The 23787-nt window shown below is 43.3% G+C and overlaps 1 protein-coding gene across 2 annotated transcripts in view; it reads left to right on the forward strand.

Moving 5' to 3' along the window:
* Window positions 1-14992: 14992 nt before the first annotated feature.
* plpp4 (phospholipid phosphatase 4) overlaps window positions 14993-23787 on the forward strand; it is a 265024-nt gene continuing 256229 nt past the window's right edge. Inside the window, exon 1 of one of the 2 annotated variants that reach the window (XM_055646828.1) lies at window positions 14993-15787. In XM_055646828.1, coding sequence (XP_055502803.1) covers window positions 15696-15787 — 92 coding nt within the window. In that variant the 5' untranslated portion in view covers window positions 14993-15695. The remainder of the gene's footprint in view (window positions 15788-23787) is intronic. The other variant, XM_055646827.1, reaches the window with a different exon arrangement.

Raw genomic sequence — 23787 nt, forward strand, 5'->3', positions numbered from 1 at the left:
GTTTGTTTTGCAGTCTCATCCTTACAATCTCTTCCTACTCCCACAACAATCCCTCACGTTATAGCTTTACTGTCATTTCTACTTCAGTAGCATTAGATCATTTCCTTGTTGTTCCATCCAATTAATTATTAACCATTAAACTAACACATGTTCACATGTATTGCCCATTTTGCGCATTTTAAAATGGTGTTGTTGAGCCGTCACCAACCAATTCATGCATATGACCTGGAGCTTTCCCTCAGAGAACATATTCAACTTTCATTATAATCATGCTTAGTGCTTGTCTCTCAGGCTTGCTTTCTCCTCGTGATCTCTATCAACTGTTTTCAACGTCATCCGGAGGAACCGCTGCAGCAGACGCCTTCCGGAGGAGCCGCTGAGAAGCTGAGGCCGAATCCTCATAACCCAGGCCTCGTGAGCTGGAGCCTCTCGTGTTGGCAGTGGAGCCTGGCGGGCTGGACCTCGACGAAACCTGCGGCCATCAGTGCCTGGGACTGCGGAGCCCGCGGCTGGGGCCTGGGGCGGCGTTACAGAGGCGTCCGGAGATGACCCGACAGCGTTAATGGAGAGGTTGATGCGGCGGTTGATGATGGTGCCGACCGATGGACGTGGACGGACACGTGGAAGTGAGGACGCTGCAGCCGAGGGAGAAACAAAGGCGGACCCGGCATGGGGGGACTGCCGTGAGTGAGGGGGGTAGAACAAAGAGGAACCTGGCGCGGTGGGGGGGAGTTAATTTGTAATTTTGTAAGTGCCCTTTATGGGCGACTATTTGCATATGTTGGGTATGCAAACAAAAAATTTAATTGTGACTTGTCATATGTGACAATAAAGTATTCAATTCATTTCAATTCAATTAATCCAAAGCCTCAGGTTGTCTGATCAAAATCTCCGAATTACTTACTCGCACATGGCCCATGCAGCCCAACCAGTGTTGGAGTGTAGTCCCCTCAGACAGATCATTGTATTAATCCACTTCACTCCCTACCCCTTCAATCTATCTTAACATTGATTTTCTGAAGTTGTGGCTGCTACTATTACTCACAATTCCTTTCATTTGTCATATCATTGCCGCTCTACTTTCCCCACTGCCACTTCTCCAGTCGATTACTCATTCTCCCAATAGCACATCAATAATGCTTTCTCGTCTTGCAGCCACCTAATGTCTCTGTAATACCCCGAGCTTCTTCAATAATCCACTAGTATTCATCATGTCTTTCTGTCATTTGTAATGTCACTTTCACTGCAATACCCACTAAAGATATGTGCTGACACATAGGAGACTGTGGATGTAACTTGTTCAATCACTAGTGGCCCAACAATCATGGATGGCTCATCAGATTACATGTTTCCAACATGAAGTGTGGTTAAGTTATAATTTGCTCTAATTGAAGATGAACAAAACGGAAACCATTATTTTCATTTCTATCCAAGACCCATGAGTCTTTTCATCAACTCAATTAGCCTCCTTGACATCTTACTCAGCTCGACCTATGGTGTGTCCTAATTGCTCAGTCTGATTGACATTGAAGGTCCTATAATGTATCTGGCTGTGTGTTCCTACCTATCGCTGTTGCTGACCTTGTTTTTCCATCACCTCCACTGCTGAAAGATGCAATCAAACCCAATTAACTTGAGGAAACATTTCTCAAAAGCTATCTTCACCTCCTACTTGTGAAATGCCAAATTATTAAGCATTGAGTATAGAAGTAGGGAGGTCATGCTGCAGTTGTATAAGACGTTGGCGAGACTGCATCTAGAATATTGTGTTCAGTTCTGGGCACCATGTTATAGGAACGATATTGTCAAGCTTGAAAGGGTTCAGAAAAGATTTACGAGGATGTTGCCAGGACTAGAGGGTGTGAGCTATAGAGAGAGGTTGAGTAGGCTGGGTCTTTATTCCATGTAGTGCAGGAGGATGAGGGGAGTCTTATCGAGGTGTACAAAATCATGAGAGGAATATATTGGGTACATGCACAGAGTCTCTAGCCTAAAATAGGGGAATCGAGAACCAGAGGACAGGTTCAAAGTGCAGGGGAAAATATTTAATAGAAATCCGAGGGGTAACTTTTTCACACAAAGGGTGGTGGGTGTATGGAACAAGCTGCCAGAGGAGGTAATTGAGGCTGGGACTATCCCATCGTTTAAAAAACAGTTTGACAGGTACATGGATAGGACAATTTGGAGGGTTATAGACCAAGCGCAGTCAAGTGGGGCGAGTGTAGCTGGGACATTGTTGGCCGGAATGGGCAAGTTGGGCTGAAGAGCCTGTTTCCACACTGTATCACTCTATGACTATGACTGTATCTCATGGCTCATTTGTTTTCTCAATAATCCCGTATTTCCATCAGTCATTGCTCTGTGCCATTCCGTGCACATTTCCTCAAGTCTTAGGTCCAACCTACATTCTTCATTCATCTGACTCGCCTTATTTTGGAGTTCAGAATGATGGCCACCATCCCTCTGACCATTCAAGCATTTAGTTGAAACCAACTGATGCCATTTCTGGATGCCAAGCATCCCAAAAATATCTGCTCTCAATTTATTTGGATCACCGAATGTTCCCAGCTATGGTCCTGTTGCTAAAGTTGTTGCGTAAATCAGGGCTGCCAACTCTCACGCTTTGAGCGTGAGAATCACGCCCTCAAGCAAACCCTCACGCTGATCAGAAGTTTCTCACGCTCTGTGGTGAGAAATTCTGTGATCAACGAAAATTTCAAAACTCGGATAAACAGCACGGTCCGCGGGTGTTGGAGAGCTGGGGCTGTGGGAGGGATGGGAGCAGAACCAGCGGCGGGTACAGATGCGGGGAGCCGGGACTGTCGAGTGTTTGCGGGGCTGATGAGTCGCTCGCTGCATCTCTGGCCATGGAGCACTCCGGACAGTGCAAGTCGCGGGCCGTCGGTGGCGTCAGAGGCGTTATGCCGCTGCCGCTGCCGCTGCCACGAGGGTCTCTGTGCCGAAGGGACAGACTCTCAAAGGGAGGTGGAGGGAGAGAGAGGGGAAGGAGACAGAGGGGACAGAGAGGGGGGTGAGAGGAGAGAGAGGGGAGAGACAGGGGGGAAGTGAGTGGAGGGAGAGAAGAGGGAGAGGGGGGAAAGAGGGAGAGGGGTGAGAGGGAAGAAAGAGGGAAGAGAGAGAGGGGTTGGAGAGGGAGGAGAGGGTAGGAGAGAATGGGAGAGAGAGGGGGAAGAGAGAGGGGTGGTAAAAGAGAGGGGGGAAAGAGGGAGAGAGAGAGAGAGAGAGAAACGACAGAGAGAGAGAGAGAGAAGGGGCAGAGCGAGAGAGGAGATAGAGACAGAGAGAGAGAGAGAGAGGCGAGAGAGAGAGAGAGAGAGAGAGAGAGAGAGAGAGAGAGAAATGGGGAGAGAGAGAGAGGGAGGAGAGAGAGAGAGGAGAGAGAGAGACGGGGAATGAGAGGGAGGGAGGAGAGAGAGAGAGAGGAGGGGGGAGAGAGAGAGAGCCAGAGAGAGAGGGGGGAGGGAGAGAGAGAGAGAGGGGGAGAGAGAGAGAGAGAGAGAGAGAGAGAGAGAGAGGGAGAGAGAGAGAGAGAGAGAGAGGGGGGGAGAGAGAGAGAGGGAGAGAGAGAGAGAGAGAGAGGGGGTGGGGGTTGAGAGGAGAGAGAGCGGAAGAGAGGGGGAAGAGAGAGAGAGTCTCTGTGCCAAATTCGCCCAGGTGACCGGCATGGATCAGGCTGCGGCTCAGTGCATCCTGGAGGACAACCAGTGGCTGCTGGAAGTAAGTACCAAGCACTGGGTAGAAACGGTGGAAGATAGTGGACTTCAAATGGGGGTGGTTGGTGAAAGCATCCTGCTTGCCTGCTAGATTTTCACTTACTGTAACTGCAGGAAAAATGTTCCTGATGTTGGGTGTGTTCAGAATCATGGGTCACAGTTTAAGAATAAAGGGGGGCAGTTAGGACTGAGATGAGGACAAACTTTCTTCACGTAGAGAGTTGTGAATCTGTGGAATTCTCTGCCACAGAAGGCAGTTCAGGCCAATTCACTGGATGTTTTCAAGAGAGAGTTACATTTAGTTCTTGGGGCTAACGACATCAAGGGATATGGGAAAAAACAGGAAAGAGGTACTGATTTTAGATGAATAGCCATGATCATATTGAATGGCAGTGCTGGCTCGAAGGGCCGAATGGCCTATTCCTGCACCTATTTTCTATATTTCTATGCTTGAGTATATGGCAATAAAACTCGATCACTTGATTTTGAAGCATTCATGCATGGTGGAGGTATAATGTAGTCATAGAGTGATACAGTGTGAAAACAGGCCCTTCGACGCAACTTGCCCACACCCGCCAACATGTCCCAGCTACGCCACCTGTTTCTGGTCCATACCTCCAAACCCGTCCTATCCATGCACCAGTCTAACTTTTTCTTAAATGTTGGGATGGTCCCTGCCTCAACTACCTCCTCTGGCAGCTTGTTCCATACACCCATCACCCTTTGTGTGGATAAAGTTACCCCTTAAAAAGTTACCTCTTAAAAATACTTCATACAAAAAACATTGAAATCATACTTCTACAGTGCACTAAAACATGATTTGAATACATCAAATTTCAAAAGGTTCCTACCTTGGGAGGGAGGACACCCTTCTTCCACACCCTCTCCACACTTGGCTGCTCCACTCCCTCACCGGTTACCCCCACGGCCAGTGATCAGTGATCGCACAGCCGCCCCCCTTTCAAAAAAGCTCCAATCCAATTTAAAGCATATATATTGCATTCAAGTGTGGTTAAAAGACAGTATGCACCATATTGCACAATTCCAAGCTGAAAAATGCAAACATTCCATACCAACGGGAGGGGGACACCCTCCTCCCCCCCCCCCCCCCCCCCCCCCCCCCCCCCCCCCCGGTCAGTCCCTGGAGGTAATTAAACAAATTTGGCTTCCATTTCCACTGACGGAACAATGATGCACTCGGGCTTTGAGGAGATGAAGAGACCGACACATTGTGCCACAGGAGATGCCAAGTGGAAAAACAAGTTGCTTCCTGAGAAAAAGTGATTGAAAAATTAGTATATGCCTCCTTTACAAAATTGCTTGAGTAATTCAAATGAAAATTGGAAACATTTGGCTGATACTCTTTGTGAGTTTCATCCGAAGACAGCAAGTAGCAAATCATTCCTTTTAGATTCAGTAATTGAAAAAGCTTGAGAGATGGTTGATAAAATGGATATATGTGGAGAACAACACCCTTAAACTGAGATTAAATTACTTTGTTGATAGATTATTCTCCTATCTCTGCTTTCGTTCTTCCATCAATTAAAGAAGGTATATTCACATTTACTTGACCCTTTGTACCACAAGACAACACTGGGTATAATTTTATAGTCAAACCTTCCAGTTTCGAAAGCCCAATAACTGCCTTTCTAAAATGAAAAGAAAAATGTCCATCAATTGACAGATGGTAGATTTTGTGCTTGTCTAAGTGTATAATGAAAATCCTTGGGTCACAGGACAGCATTGTTTCTGAACCATATGTTCTAACATTTTTTTAGTGCCTTGGCAAGCAATAGAAATAGTATCCTGTGACAGCTTTATACATTTATTTTCAAATAAATCACAAAATAGCTTTAGCAATCCTATCCAGTATTTGATTTAGTAGTTCAGAACTGAAAAGTACAATTATTCTACGCCCACACTCAATTTCAAACAAAGCCTATTAATAACCACCTCAAGATTTAAAAAAATAGCTTCTCAACTAATTAGTCACAGGCAGTTAGCGACACCTAATATATAAAACCAAATATTTGTTAACATGAGCTGGATTGGAATAAGTGTGGTCTTTAGAAAATACGTTGATGACAATTACACTAATCCTCTATTGAATCAAAATAGCAACATAGCCAACATATCTTTCACATGGAATTACAGCAGCATCTTGATTAGCTCTGCAGGTTGGTTGAGGAATGTATAATGGAGTTTATTGCAGATAAATGTTGCATTTTGGGAAGTCAAACCAGGACAGGAACTTCACGGTGAACGGCAGGCCCCAGGCCATTGTTGTACAACAGACAGGTCGATGAGTGCAGGTGCATCGTTCTCTGAAAGTGGCATCACAGGTAGATAGGGTGGGCACAAAGGCCTTTGGTACATTGGCGTTCTTCAGGGTATTGTATAGAAGATGGGATGTTATGTTACAGTTGTACGAGATGTTGGTGGGGCTGCATTTGAAGTATTCTGTTCAGTCTTGGTCATTCTGCTATAAGAAAGACGATACTAAGTTGGGAAGAATGCAGAGAATATTTACGAGGATGTCGCCAGGACTTGAGGGCTTGAGCTAAAGGGAGAAGTTGGGCAGGCTAGAACTTTATTCCTTGGAGCACAGGAGGCCAAAGGGTGATCTTGTGGATGTGCATAAAATTATACGGGGAAGATAGTGTGAATGAACAGAGACTTTTACCCAGAGTAGGAGAATCAAGAACCAGGTTTAAGGTGAGAGATTTAATAGGAGTCTCGGGGGCAAATTTTCTATCCAGTGGTAAGTATATGGAAAAGCTGCCAGTGGAATCGAGGCAGGTACTATTACAATATTTAAAATACATTTTCACAGGGACATGGATAGGATAGGTTTAGAGCTATAGAGGCCAAATGCAGACATGTGGGGCTAGTGTGGAAGGGCATCTTGATCAGCAAGGGCAACAAAGCAAAAGGGCCTGCTTCTATGGTGTATGACTCCATGAAAGAAGCCACAGATGGTGTCAATCATCATGCTGATACTGATACACTGACAGGGTGGTAAAGCAGGAAAGAATACAAATAGATGGATGTGAACTGAGACCCTTGACAGAGATGTCATTATTAGGTGAACGAGATTAGTAATTATATTTTCCGGGCTACTTTTAGAATTTTCTTAGGACTATCCAATTTAGAACCAGCCAAATAACACAAAATGCTGGAGTAACGCAACGGTACAGGCAGCATCTCTGGAGAGAAGGAATAGGTGACGTTTCGGGTCGAGACCCTTCTTTTGACTGATGTCAGGGGAGTGGGTGGGACAGATATAGAATGTAGTTGGAGACTGTAAGTGGTAGGAGAACTGGGAAAGGGGAGGCAATGGAGAGAGAGTGAAAGCAAGGGCTATTTGAAGTTTGAGAAATCAATGTTCATGCCTCTGGGGTATAAGCTACCCAAACGAAATATTAGGTGCTGTTCCTCCAATTTGCGCTGGGCCTCACTCTGGCAATTGAGGAGGCCCAGGACAGAAAGGTCAGATTAGGAATGGGAGGGGGAGTTAAGGTGCTGAGCAACCGGGAGATCAGGTAGGTTAAGGCGGATTGAGCAGAGATGTTCAGTGAAACGATCGCCGAGCCTGAGCTTGGTCTCGCCGATGCACAGAACTTGACACCTTGAACAGCGGAAACAGTAGATGAGGTTGGAAGAGGTGCAAGTGAACCTCTGCCTCACCTGAAAAGACTGTTGGGGTCCTTGAATGGAGTCGAGGGGGGTAGGTAAAGGGACAGGTGTAGCATCTCCTGCGGTTGCAGGAGAAAGTACCTGGGGAGGGGGTCGTTTGGGTGGGAAGTGACTAGTTGACCAGGGAGTTGCCGGAGGAACGGTCTGTGGGGAAAGCAGAAAGGGATGGAGATGGGAAGATGTGGCCAATAGTGGAATCCCGTTGGAGGTGGCGAATGTGTTGGAGGATTATATGCTGTATGCGACGGTTGATGGGGTGGAAGGTGAGGACAAGGGGGACTCTGTCCTTGTTGCGAATGAGGGGAGGGGGAGCAAGAGCGGAGGTGTGGGATATCAAGAAGACCCTAGTGAGAACCTATCTCCCACACACACATATATAAATCTCTCTTCATTGCTGACCTTATGGTAGGGGATCCTCTGAGGAAAAGTGATCAGCACATGATGATATTTTGTATTCAGTATGCAAATGAAGAAATGAGGCCTGATACTTAAGTCAAAGCAATTATAAAAATATTAAGGCAATATTAGCTAACCTGCTCCAGGAAACGCAATTAAAAGATTAGATAATGGATAAGTTGTTGTAGACATTAAAAACAATATTGCATAGTTCTCAAATATATATTCCATTGAGAAATAAAGACTCTAAGAGAGGGAATCTATCCGTGGCTAATTTAGTAAATTGGGAACATTATCAAAAGAAAGAAAAGCACCAAAATTGCAAAAATTTGTGGTAGGCCAAAAATTTAAGAACATTTTAGAAACTAGTAAATGGTAGCTGAAAAAATACCAAAGGGATAGAAGATGGATAATGGATATAAGCCTGAAACCAGAAAGCTTCTGTAAATATGTATAAAACAAGAATGTAGCTAAGGTAAATGTTACTACCTGTGAGAATGCCACTTGAAAATTAGTAAGTGGAGTGAGGAAATGACAGGCGCTTTGAACAAATATTTTGTATCTATCTTCATGATGGAAGACACTAAACACACGGCAAAAATAATTAAAAGTCCACAAGCTAAAGGGATGGAGGAACTTAAAATGATCACTATCTCCAGGTAAAGCATTGTCGATAAATTAATGAAGCTGACAAATCCATTGGACTTAATGACCTGAATCTTAGATTCCTAAAATAAAAGGCTGCAGAGATGTGGAAGCATTGGTTGTAATCTCCAAAAAAGAATTACTGTATAGTGTAAATGTCCCAGCTTATTGGAGAATAGCAATGATATATCCCTATGCACGAAAGGCAAACTACAGAAAACTATAAGCCAAAGTGGCTGACATCCGTTAGTGGTAAAATTTACTATGAAGGAAGTAGTGGCAAGACGTTTAGAAAATCATTAAGCAGCGAACAAAATCAACATGGTCTTAGGGAAGGTCACAAGGAACCACAGATGCTAGAATGTTGAGTAAAATGAAAAGTGCTGGAGGAACTCAGCAGGTCAGGCAGCATCTGTGGTAGGGATAGGTGACATTTCTGAGCCTGAACAGGGGTCCTGACCCAGAATATCATCTATCCATTTCCTCCGCAGATGCTGCCTGACCAACGGGGAAATTCCAGCACTTTGTGCTTTGTTTATGAAAGGATAATTTGACAATTAGAGATCTTTAAGAAAGCAACAAATGATACAGGGATAGGTGTGGTGTATTTAGATTTCAAGGAAAGAGCATTCACGTCGCGGCCCTGTTTCCACCAATCTTTCCACCACTACGCACAAGGAGCGCAAGATGCCACAAAGGTGCAGATGCCGAGAAGTGTGTTCGGCTCTGGCTGAACAATTTCTAATCTTGTGATGTGGACTCAATAAGAAGTAAAGGTATCAGCATGTTTTGACAATTTCAACAGAACACAGAGAATATGATAAATTGACCATGGTTAGGTTGCAAGCTGCAAAATAAAGGATGCCATTGAGATCGAAGCAGAGGCAATTATTTATAACAAATAATAATACATCATATGAAGGGTCAGTATATTATCATTTGAATTGTTGATAATACAATAATAGGGGGAAACAAGTTGTACAGCAGACACAAATAATCTGCAAAGGAATATAGATTGGTAAAGGAGTGGACATATGGTTAACTTAGCAGATGAGAGAACTGCAAAATGATCCAGTTTGGTAGCAAGAATAGATAAGTAGAACATTGTTTCACTGGGCAGAGATTACAGAATACCGCCGTTCCGAAATTAAAAAAAACAGGAAATTAGCGCGTGGATAGGGCAACTGATAAGGAATGCAAATGGAATGATGGTTTTTATTGCAAATGGGTTGGTGTATTAAAAAAGTAAAGCCTTACTACAACTTTGAGACCACAACTCGTCCATTGCAGTTTTGTGTTCATTGCTTACAGTATAATCCCACCTTATTTGAGATATACTTGCAGGGCAGGCAGTTCAGAGGAGATTCACAAGGTTGACTCCCAGTATGAGGAGGTTTTCTTATAAGGAATGATTGAGTAAATTAGACCTCACGTGCTGATATGTTTCCTTTACTATTGCTGTGGCTCATATTAATTCAGATTGTTCCTAATTTTGCAAAACATTTTATTGCACCAAAATATCCTCTGCTGTAATCAGTTTCCCTTCAGGTTAGAACACAATTATGCAATTCTCTTGTATTCACAATGCGGCAACATATGGAGGTGCAAAACCTCACAGAGGCTGGAGAGCCCCACAGAGGGCAGCACAGTGGCGCAGCGGTAGAGTTGCTGCCTTACGGGTTGGGATATGTGTGTGGGGGGGTGGGGTGGGAGGGAGGGGGTAACTTTTAAATCTCTCCCTGCACGAGAGACCCGACCTTTTCTTTGTTGGGTCTCCGTTGTCGTTGGGGCTGCAATGAGGAGCGGCCTCCAACAGGAAGACCGGGGGCTCTGGTGCCGACGACTCACCTCACCGTTGCAGAGCTGGCCGAGTCCAGAGCGGGTGGAGCGGTGGTGGAGCGCTGGTGCGGCCCGACCTCCGGAGATTCGGAGGCTGCAACTGCGGGTCTGGTGGACGGCGGCACCGGGAGCCCACGGGTCCCTGGAGGGAGACCACTTTTCAGGGCTCAGTTGCGGGGTCGAAGAGCTCCTGGAGCGGGGCCTTACAGCACCGCCCCGCGCGGCTTGGAATGGCTGCGGGACTCTGTGAGAGCACGCCGGGGGCACTAACACCAAGACCTGGTGTGCGACCTTGCATCACCCGGCGTGGCTTTAATGGCCGCGGGACAATCGCCATCGCCCGCCGGGGGCTTTGACTTTGACTCTGACATCGGGGGGGGGGGGGGGGGGGGGGTGGGGGGGGGAGGGCAGTGGAGAGATAAGTTTTTTTGGCCTTCCATCACAGCGATGTGATGGATGTTTATGTAAATTATGTTGTGTCTTGGGTCTATTTGTTTGTAATGTATGGCTGCAGAAACGTCATTTCGTTTGGACTTCAAGGGGTCCAAATGACAAATAAATTGTATCTTGTATCTGGCATCTTACAGTGCCAGAGACCTGGGTTCGATCATGATTACGGGTGCTCTCTGGAGTTTGTACGTTCTCCCTATGACAGTGTAGGTTTTCTCTGGATGCACCAGATCCTCTCTGGATGCACCAGTTTCCTCCCACACTCCAAAGCCATACAGGTTTGTAGGTTAATTGGCTCCGGTAAAATGATAAATTGTCCCCGGTGTGTAGCATAGTGCTAGTGTACGAGGATCGCTGGTCGGCATAGACTCCATGGTTCGAAGGGCCCGTTTCCCTGATGTATCTCTGAAGTCTAAAGTAAAGTCTCAAGTAAAATTAGTTGCACAATAAAAGCTTTGATCACACCAGTATAATTGCAAACGATAATAGAATGATTGGTGCTTATCCAGTTTCAATGCATGATGTTTATTTGAGATTGACCTAGTTATTAAAATGTATGATGTGGTCAGCTGCATTGAAATTTAAAGGCTTAAAAGAAGGCAAGCCATTTCCTGAACTATGATATTGTTTTCTTTGCTGACAGATAGGTAGTACATTATAACGTGAAGTACAGATTGCTTTTTGACTTGAAATGTCTGCTTCTTGGCCAGACTGAAATGTTGCAAATTCAAATAAAGCAGAAATAAATTGAAAACACCAGCACAACCAACTAATATACGTCCACAAGTGTTGGGTTACACTCATCAAACTTGTATTGTGGACCTGGTATATGGAATATCAAATAGAGGCACAAACTGATCTGCACAATCTAATTAACTTTAACATTGGCGGGGGCATGCTTTATGTGAAAGCCTCATTGGATGCCATGGGAATATGTCTTAATTATGATAGTCTGGATTATGATAATCCCAACCTCAACTATTTCTCTAGCAGCTTGTTACATACACCCACTACTCATTGTGTGAAAAATTACTGTAGATGAGCAGATTTACTTTATTCTGACCACTGACAATTCAAGGGCAAAACTTTAATTTAAATACTACACAAAGTGGGACCCATTGGGTCCCATGTTCACACGGGAGGGCTGGTCCCCCAACACAATATTCCACCTCTCCACCAATTCCAATATTGGTGACCAGTGGGGGGGAGAGGGGGTAGGGGCTTTCTGGAGCACCTGTATGGGTGTTGTGGGCGGAAGGGACTGGTTTCCAGGGGGCTAATATGGACATTGTGGGCCAAATGGATTTTTGGGCTGGCAGCTCAGTCACTCAGGCCTGGTGGGCTGCCAGCTCAGTCACTCAGGGCTGGTGGGCTGGCAGCTCAGTCACTCAGGCCTGGTGGGCTGCCAGCTCAGTCACTCAGGGCTGGTGGGCTGGCAGCTCAGAAACTGTGAGAAATTCTGCCCTAAACAGGTGATGGACTCTGTGAGCGAGAAGGGGGAGAGGGTGGAGAATCAATTTTAGAAATGTTTCGTCTTTTTCTGCAGATCACAGCAATGAAGGAGGGAAGTCTATCCTGGCCTGGATCTGACAGGGAGCCAATGAAGGGAGGGAGAAAAATACTGTGGTGAGGTTTAATACTTGCAGGGGAATACTTACTGATGGGCCGAAGGGACTACTCTAGGGCTAGTACGGGTGTGATGGGCCAAAGGGGCTCTTTAAAAAAAATCTGAGTGAAATCTCATTGAAAGGCACTTTTTCTGGACTTTTCCTGGCCTGGCATGTGTCTTTTGGGCCAAAATACTCCTCCTGGGCTAATATGGGCATTTTGGGCAAAAGGGACTGGTTTCTCAGATAATAGGGGGCTTGTGAGCCGAAATTAGTGGTTTCAGGCAGGCCAAACAACTCATTTCATTTCATTTCCATTTCCATTTCAAGCACAGGGCAGGCCAAACAACTAATTTCATTTCATTTCCATTTCCATTTCCATTTCCATTTCCATTTCAAGCACAGGGCAGGCCAAACAGCTCATTGCATTTTCATTTCATTTCCATTTCCATTGCAGTTTCAAGTTCAGGCCAGGCCAAACAACTCATTTCATTTTCTTTTCATTTCATTTCCATATCCATTGCAGTCCCAAGCATAGGGCAGGCCAAACGGCTCATTGCATTTTCATTCATTTCCATTTCCATTGCAGTTTCAAGCACAGGGCAGGCCAACAGCTCATTGCATTTTCATTAAGGGCTAACAAATCATTTATTGCAAGTACATTGCAGACTCATAGTTCAGCTGATTCACAGCTTAGAATCACAGTTGTGGCCTCTCCCTCACGATCTTCCAAAGTGATTGCTCCAGGCATCCGGGGTTTTATAGCCCTGCCCCCCCCCCCCCCCCCCCGGAGGGGCATTACCTTCATCATGGTGAGTGACAGGCGATAGTTCCAATCAGCTGATCGCAAGATTTTTTAAACACTCATAACTTTTTTATTTTTCATCGATCGGAAAAATCCTCAGGGCTGCCTCTGCGGAGGAGGACTGTGAGTAAGATGGCCCAAAATCATAGCGATATAGGGTAGCGTTTTTTTCTAAAATCAATATACAGCACAGACAGGAAGTGGTCAAGATGAGATTTTTAGTTATATAAATATTTGTATAATAATAACGTATAATAACAATATAAAAATATAATGACTGCAACATTTCTAATGTATAAATTGAGAATTGTGAGGTTGGTTCATTAGATTTGCATTAAACATCCCTGCGTAAACAAGTAGAAACAAGGAACTGCAAATGCTGGTTTACCAAGGAAATACCCCAAATGCTGGAGTAACTCCTTGGTAAACCAAAATGCGAAATCAGCGGATCAGGATCATCCTAGTGTCCCCACCCGAAGTATTACCTATCCTTGTACTCCAGATATGCTGTCTGGTCCGCTGAGTTACCCCAGCAGTGTGTCTTTCCTGTATAAACCAACATATGCAGCGTGTTTTTACCTTATTGCTACAGGTATGTTCAGTATATTCACGCGGCATGTGCCCCTGTGCATCAGAACTACGTGGAAACTTAACATGCAGAAAATCGGGGGTTTTTTTTAACTTTAATTGCAAATATCATGGTCTAGTTTCGCAGAATAAAGACATCAGTTTCACCTGGTCCCCTCAGATATGCAGTGGAACCAAGTCACTTTCCGCCGCAAGGCACTGCCCAAGAGGAAGAAAGCCAAATAAAAACAGAGAATAATGGCAACGTTGTCAGATAAATATTGCTAATGTTTGTGATCTATTACTTTTCATGGGAAACATATAGTCTAAGCGCTTCCAGTATCCGCGATTTTATTTCTTGCTTTTCAATTGCACTGTAAACGTCGTTGTGATGAGAGTTCAGAATTTGCGGCATAACTTGGAAGAATTAATATTTTTTTTTTTACTAACCTGTTTGTGAACTGTAATGAATGCTAACCAAGATAGTTTTAAATGCCGCTGTTTACTGCATTTAGCATGTCAATACAAACACTGCCAGGCACCTTCAGTACAATGAAAACAAAGGTTAATACTATAGCAATACATCCGATGCGAGGGCCAGCCTCTGGTGCTGTGCGCCTTTGTGAACACCGACATCTTCATCAGGCATAAAGTTTTTGTTCACATGAGCTAGTGCTGACAATTGGTCCTCGGCACATACACGTCTGATTACATAGCTGATCGGGACGCAAGAATTTATCCAGCAAACACCACAAAGCGTAAAAGATTTAAAAGCAACGCGAACATGCACTGAGCGCTGTTCTGATGCGCAAGGATTTCAGTCGAGATGTCCGCGGCGAACCACAGACCGGCAGCCTCCATGTACCTTCCTTCTGGTTTTCTGTGAACAATAATTACACCTCCCCACGAACGAATATAACAGAAATCGCTATTTTATAAAAAATAATTTCACCAGGCTCGAATTGAGTGTAGAAGGCGGTTTCTGGTTGACTAATGGTCGTGCTAATGGTCAGGGGCGCAATGTTCTAAAGCGAAGAACATCTAGGAAAGCATTTGATTTGCATCTGAGAATGCATTTAAGTTGCATCTGAGAATGCATTTGTTGCATTTTAGAATGCGCTTGATTTGCATCTGAGAATGCATGAGCTGCATCTTAGAATGCATTTGAGTTGCACCTTAGAATGGTCTTTTTCAGCCATGATCATATTGAATGGCGGTGCAGGCTCGAAGGGCCGAATGGCCTACTCCTGCACCTAATTTCTATGTTTCTATGTAATGCATGAGATGCTTCTTAGAATGCATTTGAGTTGCATCTTAGAATGCATGAGTTGCTTCTTAGAATGCATTTGAGTTGTATCTTAGAATGCTTTTGAGTTGCATTTTATAATGCATGAGTTGCATTTTAGAATGCATTTTAGTTGCCGTTTAGAATGCATTTGAGTTGCATCTCAGAATGCATTTGACTGCATCTTGAAATGCACTTTACTGCATTTTGGAATGCACTTTACTTGCATCTTGGAATGCATTTTATTTGCATCATAGAAGGCATTTAAGTTGTATCTTAAAATGAATTTGAGTTGCATCTTAGAATGCACTTGACCTGTATTTAATTTGTACCTTGGAATGCACATGACTTGCAAATGAACACTCCGCGCCACCTAGACTTGGTCTCAGGCACACTCGACACCGCCTCCCTCCCTTCGCCGGCTTACCTGATCGATCGCGCACAATAAGCGTTGCGGGATGGCTGTGCTGAAGGCAGGGGGAGCTGAAATTCAACACGATCAGCGCTGGAGATGCGCGACCTGGTGAGGCGGCGGGTTTTGCTTTCGGAGTCATCCCGAGCTGAGGACCAGAGAAAGCTGCCATCCTCCGACACCCGTTCCCTCCACTCACTGGGACATCCGCCCGTTATCCTTTTAAAACAGATAAATCATAACAATCTCTAGTTCGGCCATGCAGTTGCCTCCTAAGGAACCACAGAGGAAGAGATTGCGGGATTTGGCTCTTGAGGTCGGCATGAGAGCTTTCCTCTTCGGAGTTTTTGTGTAAGTGTCACTATTAACTGGATTAGTTTATTTCTGGACTGGGCATAGTGTAAGACCGGGGAGTGTAAGAATTGCTTTGTGTATTTCCCTCTAACCACATCATTGTGTCCTTTTTTAATTTTACGTTTGTTGTTTGATCTCTTTTCCTTTCATGATTGTTGCTGTTTCTGCTTTTATTGCACCCCCTCTCCATCACCCTCCATCCATGGAATCATTAACTACAATACAACCCCCTTATTTAAACTCCACCTGCTTGCTTGCTACTCCGGGGGGTTGAGTGACCTGGGACTTTACTCTCTACAGCTGTAAGGTGACCGACCGCATTATGCAAACCTGCAGACAGGATGTCCGCTGTCCCTAATCTGCAACCCTTAGTTGCTGTGACATATATTGTGGCAGTGGAAGCTGCAAAATGTAATAGTTATTTTTTTAGTAATAGTGCTTTTATTGTAAACGTGTTGCTGTCTGACAAGGGCGCGCATCACTTACTCGGTAACTGCGCGGGTTAATAATATTCTTGCCCGCTGGTCCCGACTGAATTCTTGAGCCACTATCGCTTCCATGTTCTTCGCGCGAGCTCTCGGCTACCTTGCAGCAACGTTAACTTGTATGTTTCCGAATGTCACAGTTTATCATGGATAGGCACTGAGCAAGTTGCAATGTGCAGGGATTCTAATAACAGCGACAATGCCTCCCTTCGTGTGATTAATGCGCTCCATTGATAATCCTGGAGATGTAATTTAATTTATTAAAGATCAGCTGCGAAGTTTAATGTGTGTTGTAGGCCATCTGTTGATCGGCAGCTAAATTTCAGTCAAAGTAAATACTTATTTAATAACAATAATTAGTATCATTATTCGTGCAAATTAGCTCCAAAGTAAAACATGTTGCAAATCACGCTTTAGCCCTGTCTGAGCTGCAGATGTAAACTAATTTCAAACTGAAAGGGGGATTGTTTGATTCGGATTATTTTTACTCCAGGTCTTTGGTACTGCAGCAAATTATTCATTCAAGGTTGTTTAATGCGCTACCGTGGAACTCCCTCATCGGGTATAAAGTGGAATGAAATTAGTGCAACTGCAGTTTGCTGAAGCTGGAGGTTACTTTAAACATTCCACAGGAAAATAAATACACTGATTACAGTGTAAGAAAGATGGGAAATATAATCTAATGCAGGTGGTGCCTCCTATTGGAGGATTCCTATTACTGGTGGCGAATACTCCATATATACTGTAATATCCTTTCACATTACATTTAAATACTTCACTGTACCATAATGTATTTTTCTGATCATCAGCACACCTCCCTTCCCCTTCATGTCACCGTAAGTCTGAGTGGTTTAGCTTCCAGCACAGCTCAAAACCTCCAGGGTTTGCGAGTTTGGAATTACAACACTACTTGTTTACGTTAGATTGAAGTGCTTCAGCACCTTTCTACATTAGGCTGAGATTCTTGAATGTACCATAACACCATTTCATTGGATGGATTTTGCTGATTTACCATCGCACCATACATTTTCATCAACTACATTTGATTCCTTCAGAATAACTGTACCACTCTTATTTTACATCCGGTTTTGGTGCTTGATATATTTCTTACATTTCTCATGTCACAGAGTCAGAATGACTTGGTCTACTTGTAGTCACTAAGGATCTCTGATCTGTGGAACATCCCAACAGTCAGATGGAAAACCAATAATGAATTTATTTGAAATATTTTTTTTACATTATTCAGTTGAGATTTTAGCTGTAACTCTGCCAGTTAGTTCCACAGGAGAAAATAAAGAACTATTTATATCAAAGATAGACACAAAATGCTGGAGTAACTCAGCGGGCAAAGCATGATCTGTTGAAAGAAGGAATGGGTGACGTTTCAGTTCACAACCCTTCTTCAGCATCTGCAATTCCTTCCTGCACATTTTGTGAGCTATTTATATAATGCAGCCATCAAACAAATACTTAATTTTTTATACTGGTGAATTTTGTATTTCTCAGTACCCAAGTGGTCTCAACAATAAAGGGGCAGAATGTCAATTTTTACATCAGTGATATAATCTTGACCAAGGCTCAATGGATCATTTCATTAAGTTTATCGATCTAAGACAAAAGCTTTGCCAACATTATAGCACTTCTGGACCAATGTGCTCTGAATATTATAAATGCCTCTACCTGAAACATCACCTATTCCTTCTCTCCAGAGATGCTGCCTGTCCCACTGAGTTACTCCACCATTTTGTGTCAACCTCCGATTTAATACATCTTGAGTGCCTCTGTGCACCAATTTTATCTGCATACTTGAGATGAATCATTACTCAAATCTAAATTTATTTCAGGCCGATAGGAGAAAGATTTGCATTTATAGGTATTGCATTTACAAACTAGAAATGCAACCAAAAAAAAACTGAGAATTTATTAATTCAATGTGATGACAGACAAAATAAAACGTGCAAATTTGTGTCGTTCTAACAAACTATGGTACTGCCATCCTTGAGGTTCAATGGTTTGGTCTTTGCATTCTTGCCCTTGAATCAGTTTGCGTCTCGCTAGGGAGATTTAGGAGTGGGATATTGGCTGTTGCTTCTTTGTAAACAAACAGTGGGACCACTGAACTGGTGGAGATGCTGACTTTCAGATGCACGTTAAACCGTACCTACTGGCAGACATGAGTGACCCCATGATTGTGTTTGAAGAAGAGTAAGACATCTTACGTTAGAGTAAGACAGAGTTCGACCAAATTGAATGCCACTTGTCCCATAAAATAAGCGATATCATTTCAAAGTTACTTCATGTTATTTTGAAGAATATGTAGGAAGGAACAGCAGATGCTGATCAACACCGAAAATAGACACAAAAAGCTGGAGCAACTCAGCAGGTCAGGCCAAATCTCTGGAGAAGAGGAATAGGTAACGTTTCGGGTCGAGATCTTTCTTCTGACTCTTCTTCAGCCTGACCCGCTGTTACGCCAGCTTTTTGAATTATATTTTTACATTAAAGAATGTTTGAGGGGGTGAGTGAAGATTGTGGAACCAACTAAGAAAAATGATGTTAATTACTAATTTATGGTTTACTTTCATGGCTTTTGCTTCAAAAAATTCTCAAAAACACTGGTGCATTTAAAAGGGTAGAAAATTGAACTTGAGTGAAGTGCTTTGGTTTTCTCAGCTAATATTAATAGAGAAAATATGTGCAAGGTTCCCATGCAATACTGGAATTAGAACAGTTTCTTATTTCCATTGACAACAATTGCTCATAAGTTCATAAGTTATAGGAGCAGAATTAGAATCAAGTCTACTCCGCCATTCAATCATGGCTGATATATCTTCCTCTCTTAATCAAATTCTTCAGCCTTCTCCCCATAACCCCTTGAAATCCCTACTAATCAAAAATCTATCCATCTCTGCCTTAAAAATATATTTAATTGGCCATTTTGTCCCATTCTATTTTTCCTTGACCAAATTAAAGTAGTCAAAATAACGTAAAAACAATATACTCTGGATGCTGGAAAGCTGGAATAAAAACAGAACATTTTGTAAATGCTCAGGCAGCATCTGTGGAGACAAATTAACAGGCTGATCCTATGGCTATTGCTGTGTTATCGATTGGAACTGCCAGCATGCAATCATTCAAAGTACAGTAAGTTCCAGAATTCTGCACAGAATTGTCCGACGCAGAAGATTTTCACTTTGAGTTTCAGAAGATCAAATCTGTCCACTTATGCTGTCACTGACCTCCACGTCAGTGACCGGCCCTAACTTTGTTGGGAAAGCCAGCAAAATGTTGAGGAAATTATCAGCCACATCCTGTGCCAGATTAGATCTGATACAAATGTGAAACCTCATTGATTTCAATGAGGACTGTAGGGCAAAGGCTCGGGAAGCAAAAGAGAAGGTACGTGAATTATTTTATTGTTTTTCTTTCATGATTTAAATTATTTTTAGCTATTGTCAATATTTATTTGTTTAATTACTTCTCTGAATGTTTGATTCATTTGAGTGCCATTAAAACCAATCACAGTTTTTGTAGCCAGTGACTTCCAGCCTCAGCTTTGACATTTATCAGGGGTACGTCAAGGGTGGGACTCCTTCCTCTTAGACTTGAGACCCTGTCACTAGGGACAGGATGCTGTTGGACTTTGGTATAGTAAGGGACAACAAGTAGGCCCTTCATATCTGGTCAGGATAAGTGTGAGAATGGGGTGCTGCTAAACATGATAGTTGGTGAGGAAACCAAGCCCAAAAGATCTGATCTTTTAGTGTTACTGGTAAAATAATCTGAAAAGACCTGAACCTTTCATTTTGCCTCTCTTTCCTGATCTGTGGTGTCTGTCTCGTATTTTTTGTTTTTATGTAAGTTTATTTTAATTAAACTGACAAAAGCAATTCAGAAATGTGTAAAATTTAAATGACTGATGTGTAGATCTGATTGATAAATTAGATGTAATATTTGCAACATTATTGGTCAATATTTACACTAAATAACATTTTACTTTGTGAAAATTCACAAGGATTTTGCCAGGACATGGGGCTGGGCCACAGGGAGAGATTGGACAAGAGCACAAGAGGCTGAGGGGTGATCTTCTCGAGGTGCATACAGCCATGAGGGGAATAGATAGGGGAATATACAGAGTCTTTAACCTAGAGTAGGGGAATCAAGAACCAGAGTACATTGTTATATGGTGAGAGGGTAAGATTTATTAGGAACCTGATGGACAATTTTTCACACAGACAGTGATGGGTATATGGAACAAGTTGCCGGAGGAGGTAGTTGAGGCAGATACTATAACAATATTTTAAAAATATTTGGACAGGTATATGGATAGGCGAGGTTTAGAACAATATAATTCAAAATGCGGGCAAGTGGGACTACTGCAGATGAGGCATCTTGGTCGTCATGGGCAACTAAGGCTGAAGGGCCTGTTTCAATGTTGTATGACTGACTCTAAATGTGTCACAATAGGATAGGATCGTATGTCTTAAGTGGCCCCTTCTTCAGGAGATCAGGTTGGCTTCTGCATTATCAGCGTTTTATTTGTCAAAGTCCTTTCTTAAAAATGCCGGCAAAAGATGACAGTTTAATGAAAAAACCCTTTAATGAAAAAACCCACGTTGTGGAAATCACACAATAAGATAAGAAATTAAAAATGTAGTTGACCAAGACCAAGATTACCAAAATGTTTTGAAATCTATACTCGTTGAAAATATTTAAGTATTTAGAATATTTCTGTTACACAGATATTACAGAGCAAAGAGACATGTTCAGTAACCACATTATCTCAATCTGAATGGTTATATGGCACTTTTAGAAGAGTTTTAGCTGTGCTTCAATTACTAATTTCACGTAAATGATAAATAGTTTCTGGGCTATCACCTATTCAAGCCTTTGCCCGGATAAGGTGTTTTTCTGTGTTCTTAGAGCCAAATAGAAATACATTATTTTGGCATTTTACATGACCTGGTATAACAGCACATCTAAAGAAAGTGGAAAATTGTTGTGAGAAGGTAAAACTCAGAATGTTAAATGTGAGATTTCATTCTTCTGCTGGATATCTGAGCATTTTTTAGTTTAGTGATACAGTCTTCAGGCCACCAAATCCCTGCCAGCTAGCAATCACCCGTTCAGACTAGTTCTCTGTTATCCCATTTTTCCATCCAGTCATTAAATAGAGAATTTTACCGAGGCTAATTAACTTACAAACCCACATGTCTTTGGGATGTGGGAGGAAATCGGAGCACCCGGAGGAAACCCATCACGGGGAGAAGGTGCAAACTCCACACAGACAGCACCTGAGGTCAGAATTGAATTGGAGCCTCTGGTGCTGTAAGGCAGCAGCTCTAACAGCAGCAGCACTTGTTAGTGTCTTACTGTCCAAAGCTGCAGTCAATTCTTGGTTCACCTGTATCTCCTCCAACCTCATCTACTGCATCTGCTGCTCTAGATGTCAGCTGATTTACATCGGTGAGACTAAGCGGAGGTTGGGTGATCGTTTCACCGAACACCTCCGCTCAGTCCGCAATAACCTACCTGAACTCCCGGTGGCTCAGCACTTCAACTCCCCCTCCCATTCCCAATCCGACCTCTCTGTCCTGGGTCTCCTCCATTGCCAGAGTGAGCAACACTGGAAATTGGAGGAACAGCACCTCATATTCCGCCTGGGTTGCCTGCGTCATTGAATTCTCCCAATTTTGCTAGCCCTTGCTGTCTCCTCCCCTTCCTTAACCCTCGAGCTGTCTCCTCCCATCCCCCCGCCCTCGGGCTACTCCTCCTCCCTTTTTCTTTCTTTCTCCCCCCCACCCCCCATCAGTCTGAAGAAAGGTTTCGGCCCGAAACGTCACCTATTTCCTTCGCTCCATAGATGCTGCCTCACCCGCTGAGTTTCTCCAGCATTTGTGTGTACCTGCAGTCTATTCTTGTTTGCTCGAAAATATGTGAATTGGCAGAATTCATATTTAGGTAATAATAATAAAAGGTGATTTGATGTGGAACTTTAATTTCAGATTAACAGGTCGTTAGAAATAAGCAACATTTAATTAAATGGTGAAGATTGAAGACAGTGCAGAGAGTGTAGCCATGCAGAGCATTGGTGCCGCGCAAACAAATGTGTCAAACAGTTCAATGCGCAATTGATAATGCTCAATTCAGAAGCAAATTCATGAATGTGCGAACAGCAGACACAACACAGTTATGTCTGTCCCGGCCTTGTGGCATTCTCTTTTATGATTCTGTTGTCACATAATTCTTTACAATTTAAAGTGCATATTTTAAAGTCCGACATCCTCATCAATGTATTATTTTATCAGCAATTTGAGCTACAATCTCAACAATATGGATAGAGGTACAACAAACTTTACTGTTTAAGTTAACCATTTTTCCATTAAATGTGCACATGCATCACACCATCTCAGTGGAATATTATAGAAAATATGCATCAATGATTTTATCCCACTAGAAAAAATTAATATCAAAAATAAAGTACTAAATATAAAAAAATGTTGAGTGAATTGCTATATTGTAACATTGTTGCTAGCGTGCGACCAAAAAAATCATTTATGGCGAGTTAAGAAGCGTGCCGTATTACTAATTGCAAAGGGTTCTCTAATAATAGAGGGAAAGTGAGAGAGGGGGGACTAGACCAAATGGGCACCCGATTGGGGCGGGGGGGGGGGGATCCATTGGGGGGTCATCAACGGAAAAACAGGCGGTGTCACACACACACACACTAACACACACCACCTCAGACACACTGAGAGAGAGGGGCAGAGACAGAGAGTGGCAGAGACACAGAGAGACACACACACACAGAGAGAGAATAGTGAAGTCACCGAGGGGGGAAACCAGCGATCCCAGGCATATTGGGAGAGACTACCCTAGGCACACATTTGGGATTTACAATTTAACCAAGCCAATTAACCTATAAGCCCGTACATCGATGGAGTGTGGGAGAAAACCGAAGATCTCGGAGAAAACCAACGTGGTCACGGGGAGAACATACAAACTCTGCAGGGTGCTGCAAGGCAGCAACTCTGCGCCGGCACCACTGACCCCCCCGAGCGAGGAAGGGGGTTGGAATATTGACCTTTATTGAGTTCGGCGAGTAATCACTCCGGCAGCGGCTTTGAATAACGGGGAGGACGGCAAATAGGTGGAGAGGGGGGGGGGGGTGACATTCATTCTTCAGCGCGATCTGGCGCCAGATTGGCAGATCCATTGTGATGTCATCAACGAAAAACAGGTGTTTTGACACACACACACACAGTTTTAATAGTGAAGTTATGTGAAGTTATCCACTTTGGAAGGATGAAAAGGAATAGAGTTTAACTTGTGAGGTTTGTGCACTGTCATGTATGAAAATGGAAAGATTAGCAGGCAGAACTCAGAAGTGAATTTAGCTATCAGGCATTCACGGCACTGGAATAGAGAATTCCTTCGGCCCACGATCTTCAGAAAGAAGAAAGCGAATCTTTATCATCTCAGTCATAAGTGGCCAACTCATTATCCCGTGGG

The sequence above is a fragment of the Leucoraja erinacea genome, chromosome 15 (assembly GCF_028641065.1).
Source record: "Leucoraja erinacea ecotype New England chromosome 15, Leri_hhj_1, whole genome shotgun sequence".
Taxonomy (NCBI): Eukaryota; Metazoa; Chordata; class Chondrichthyes; order Rajiformes; family Rajidae; genus Leucoraja; species Leucoraja erinaceus.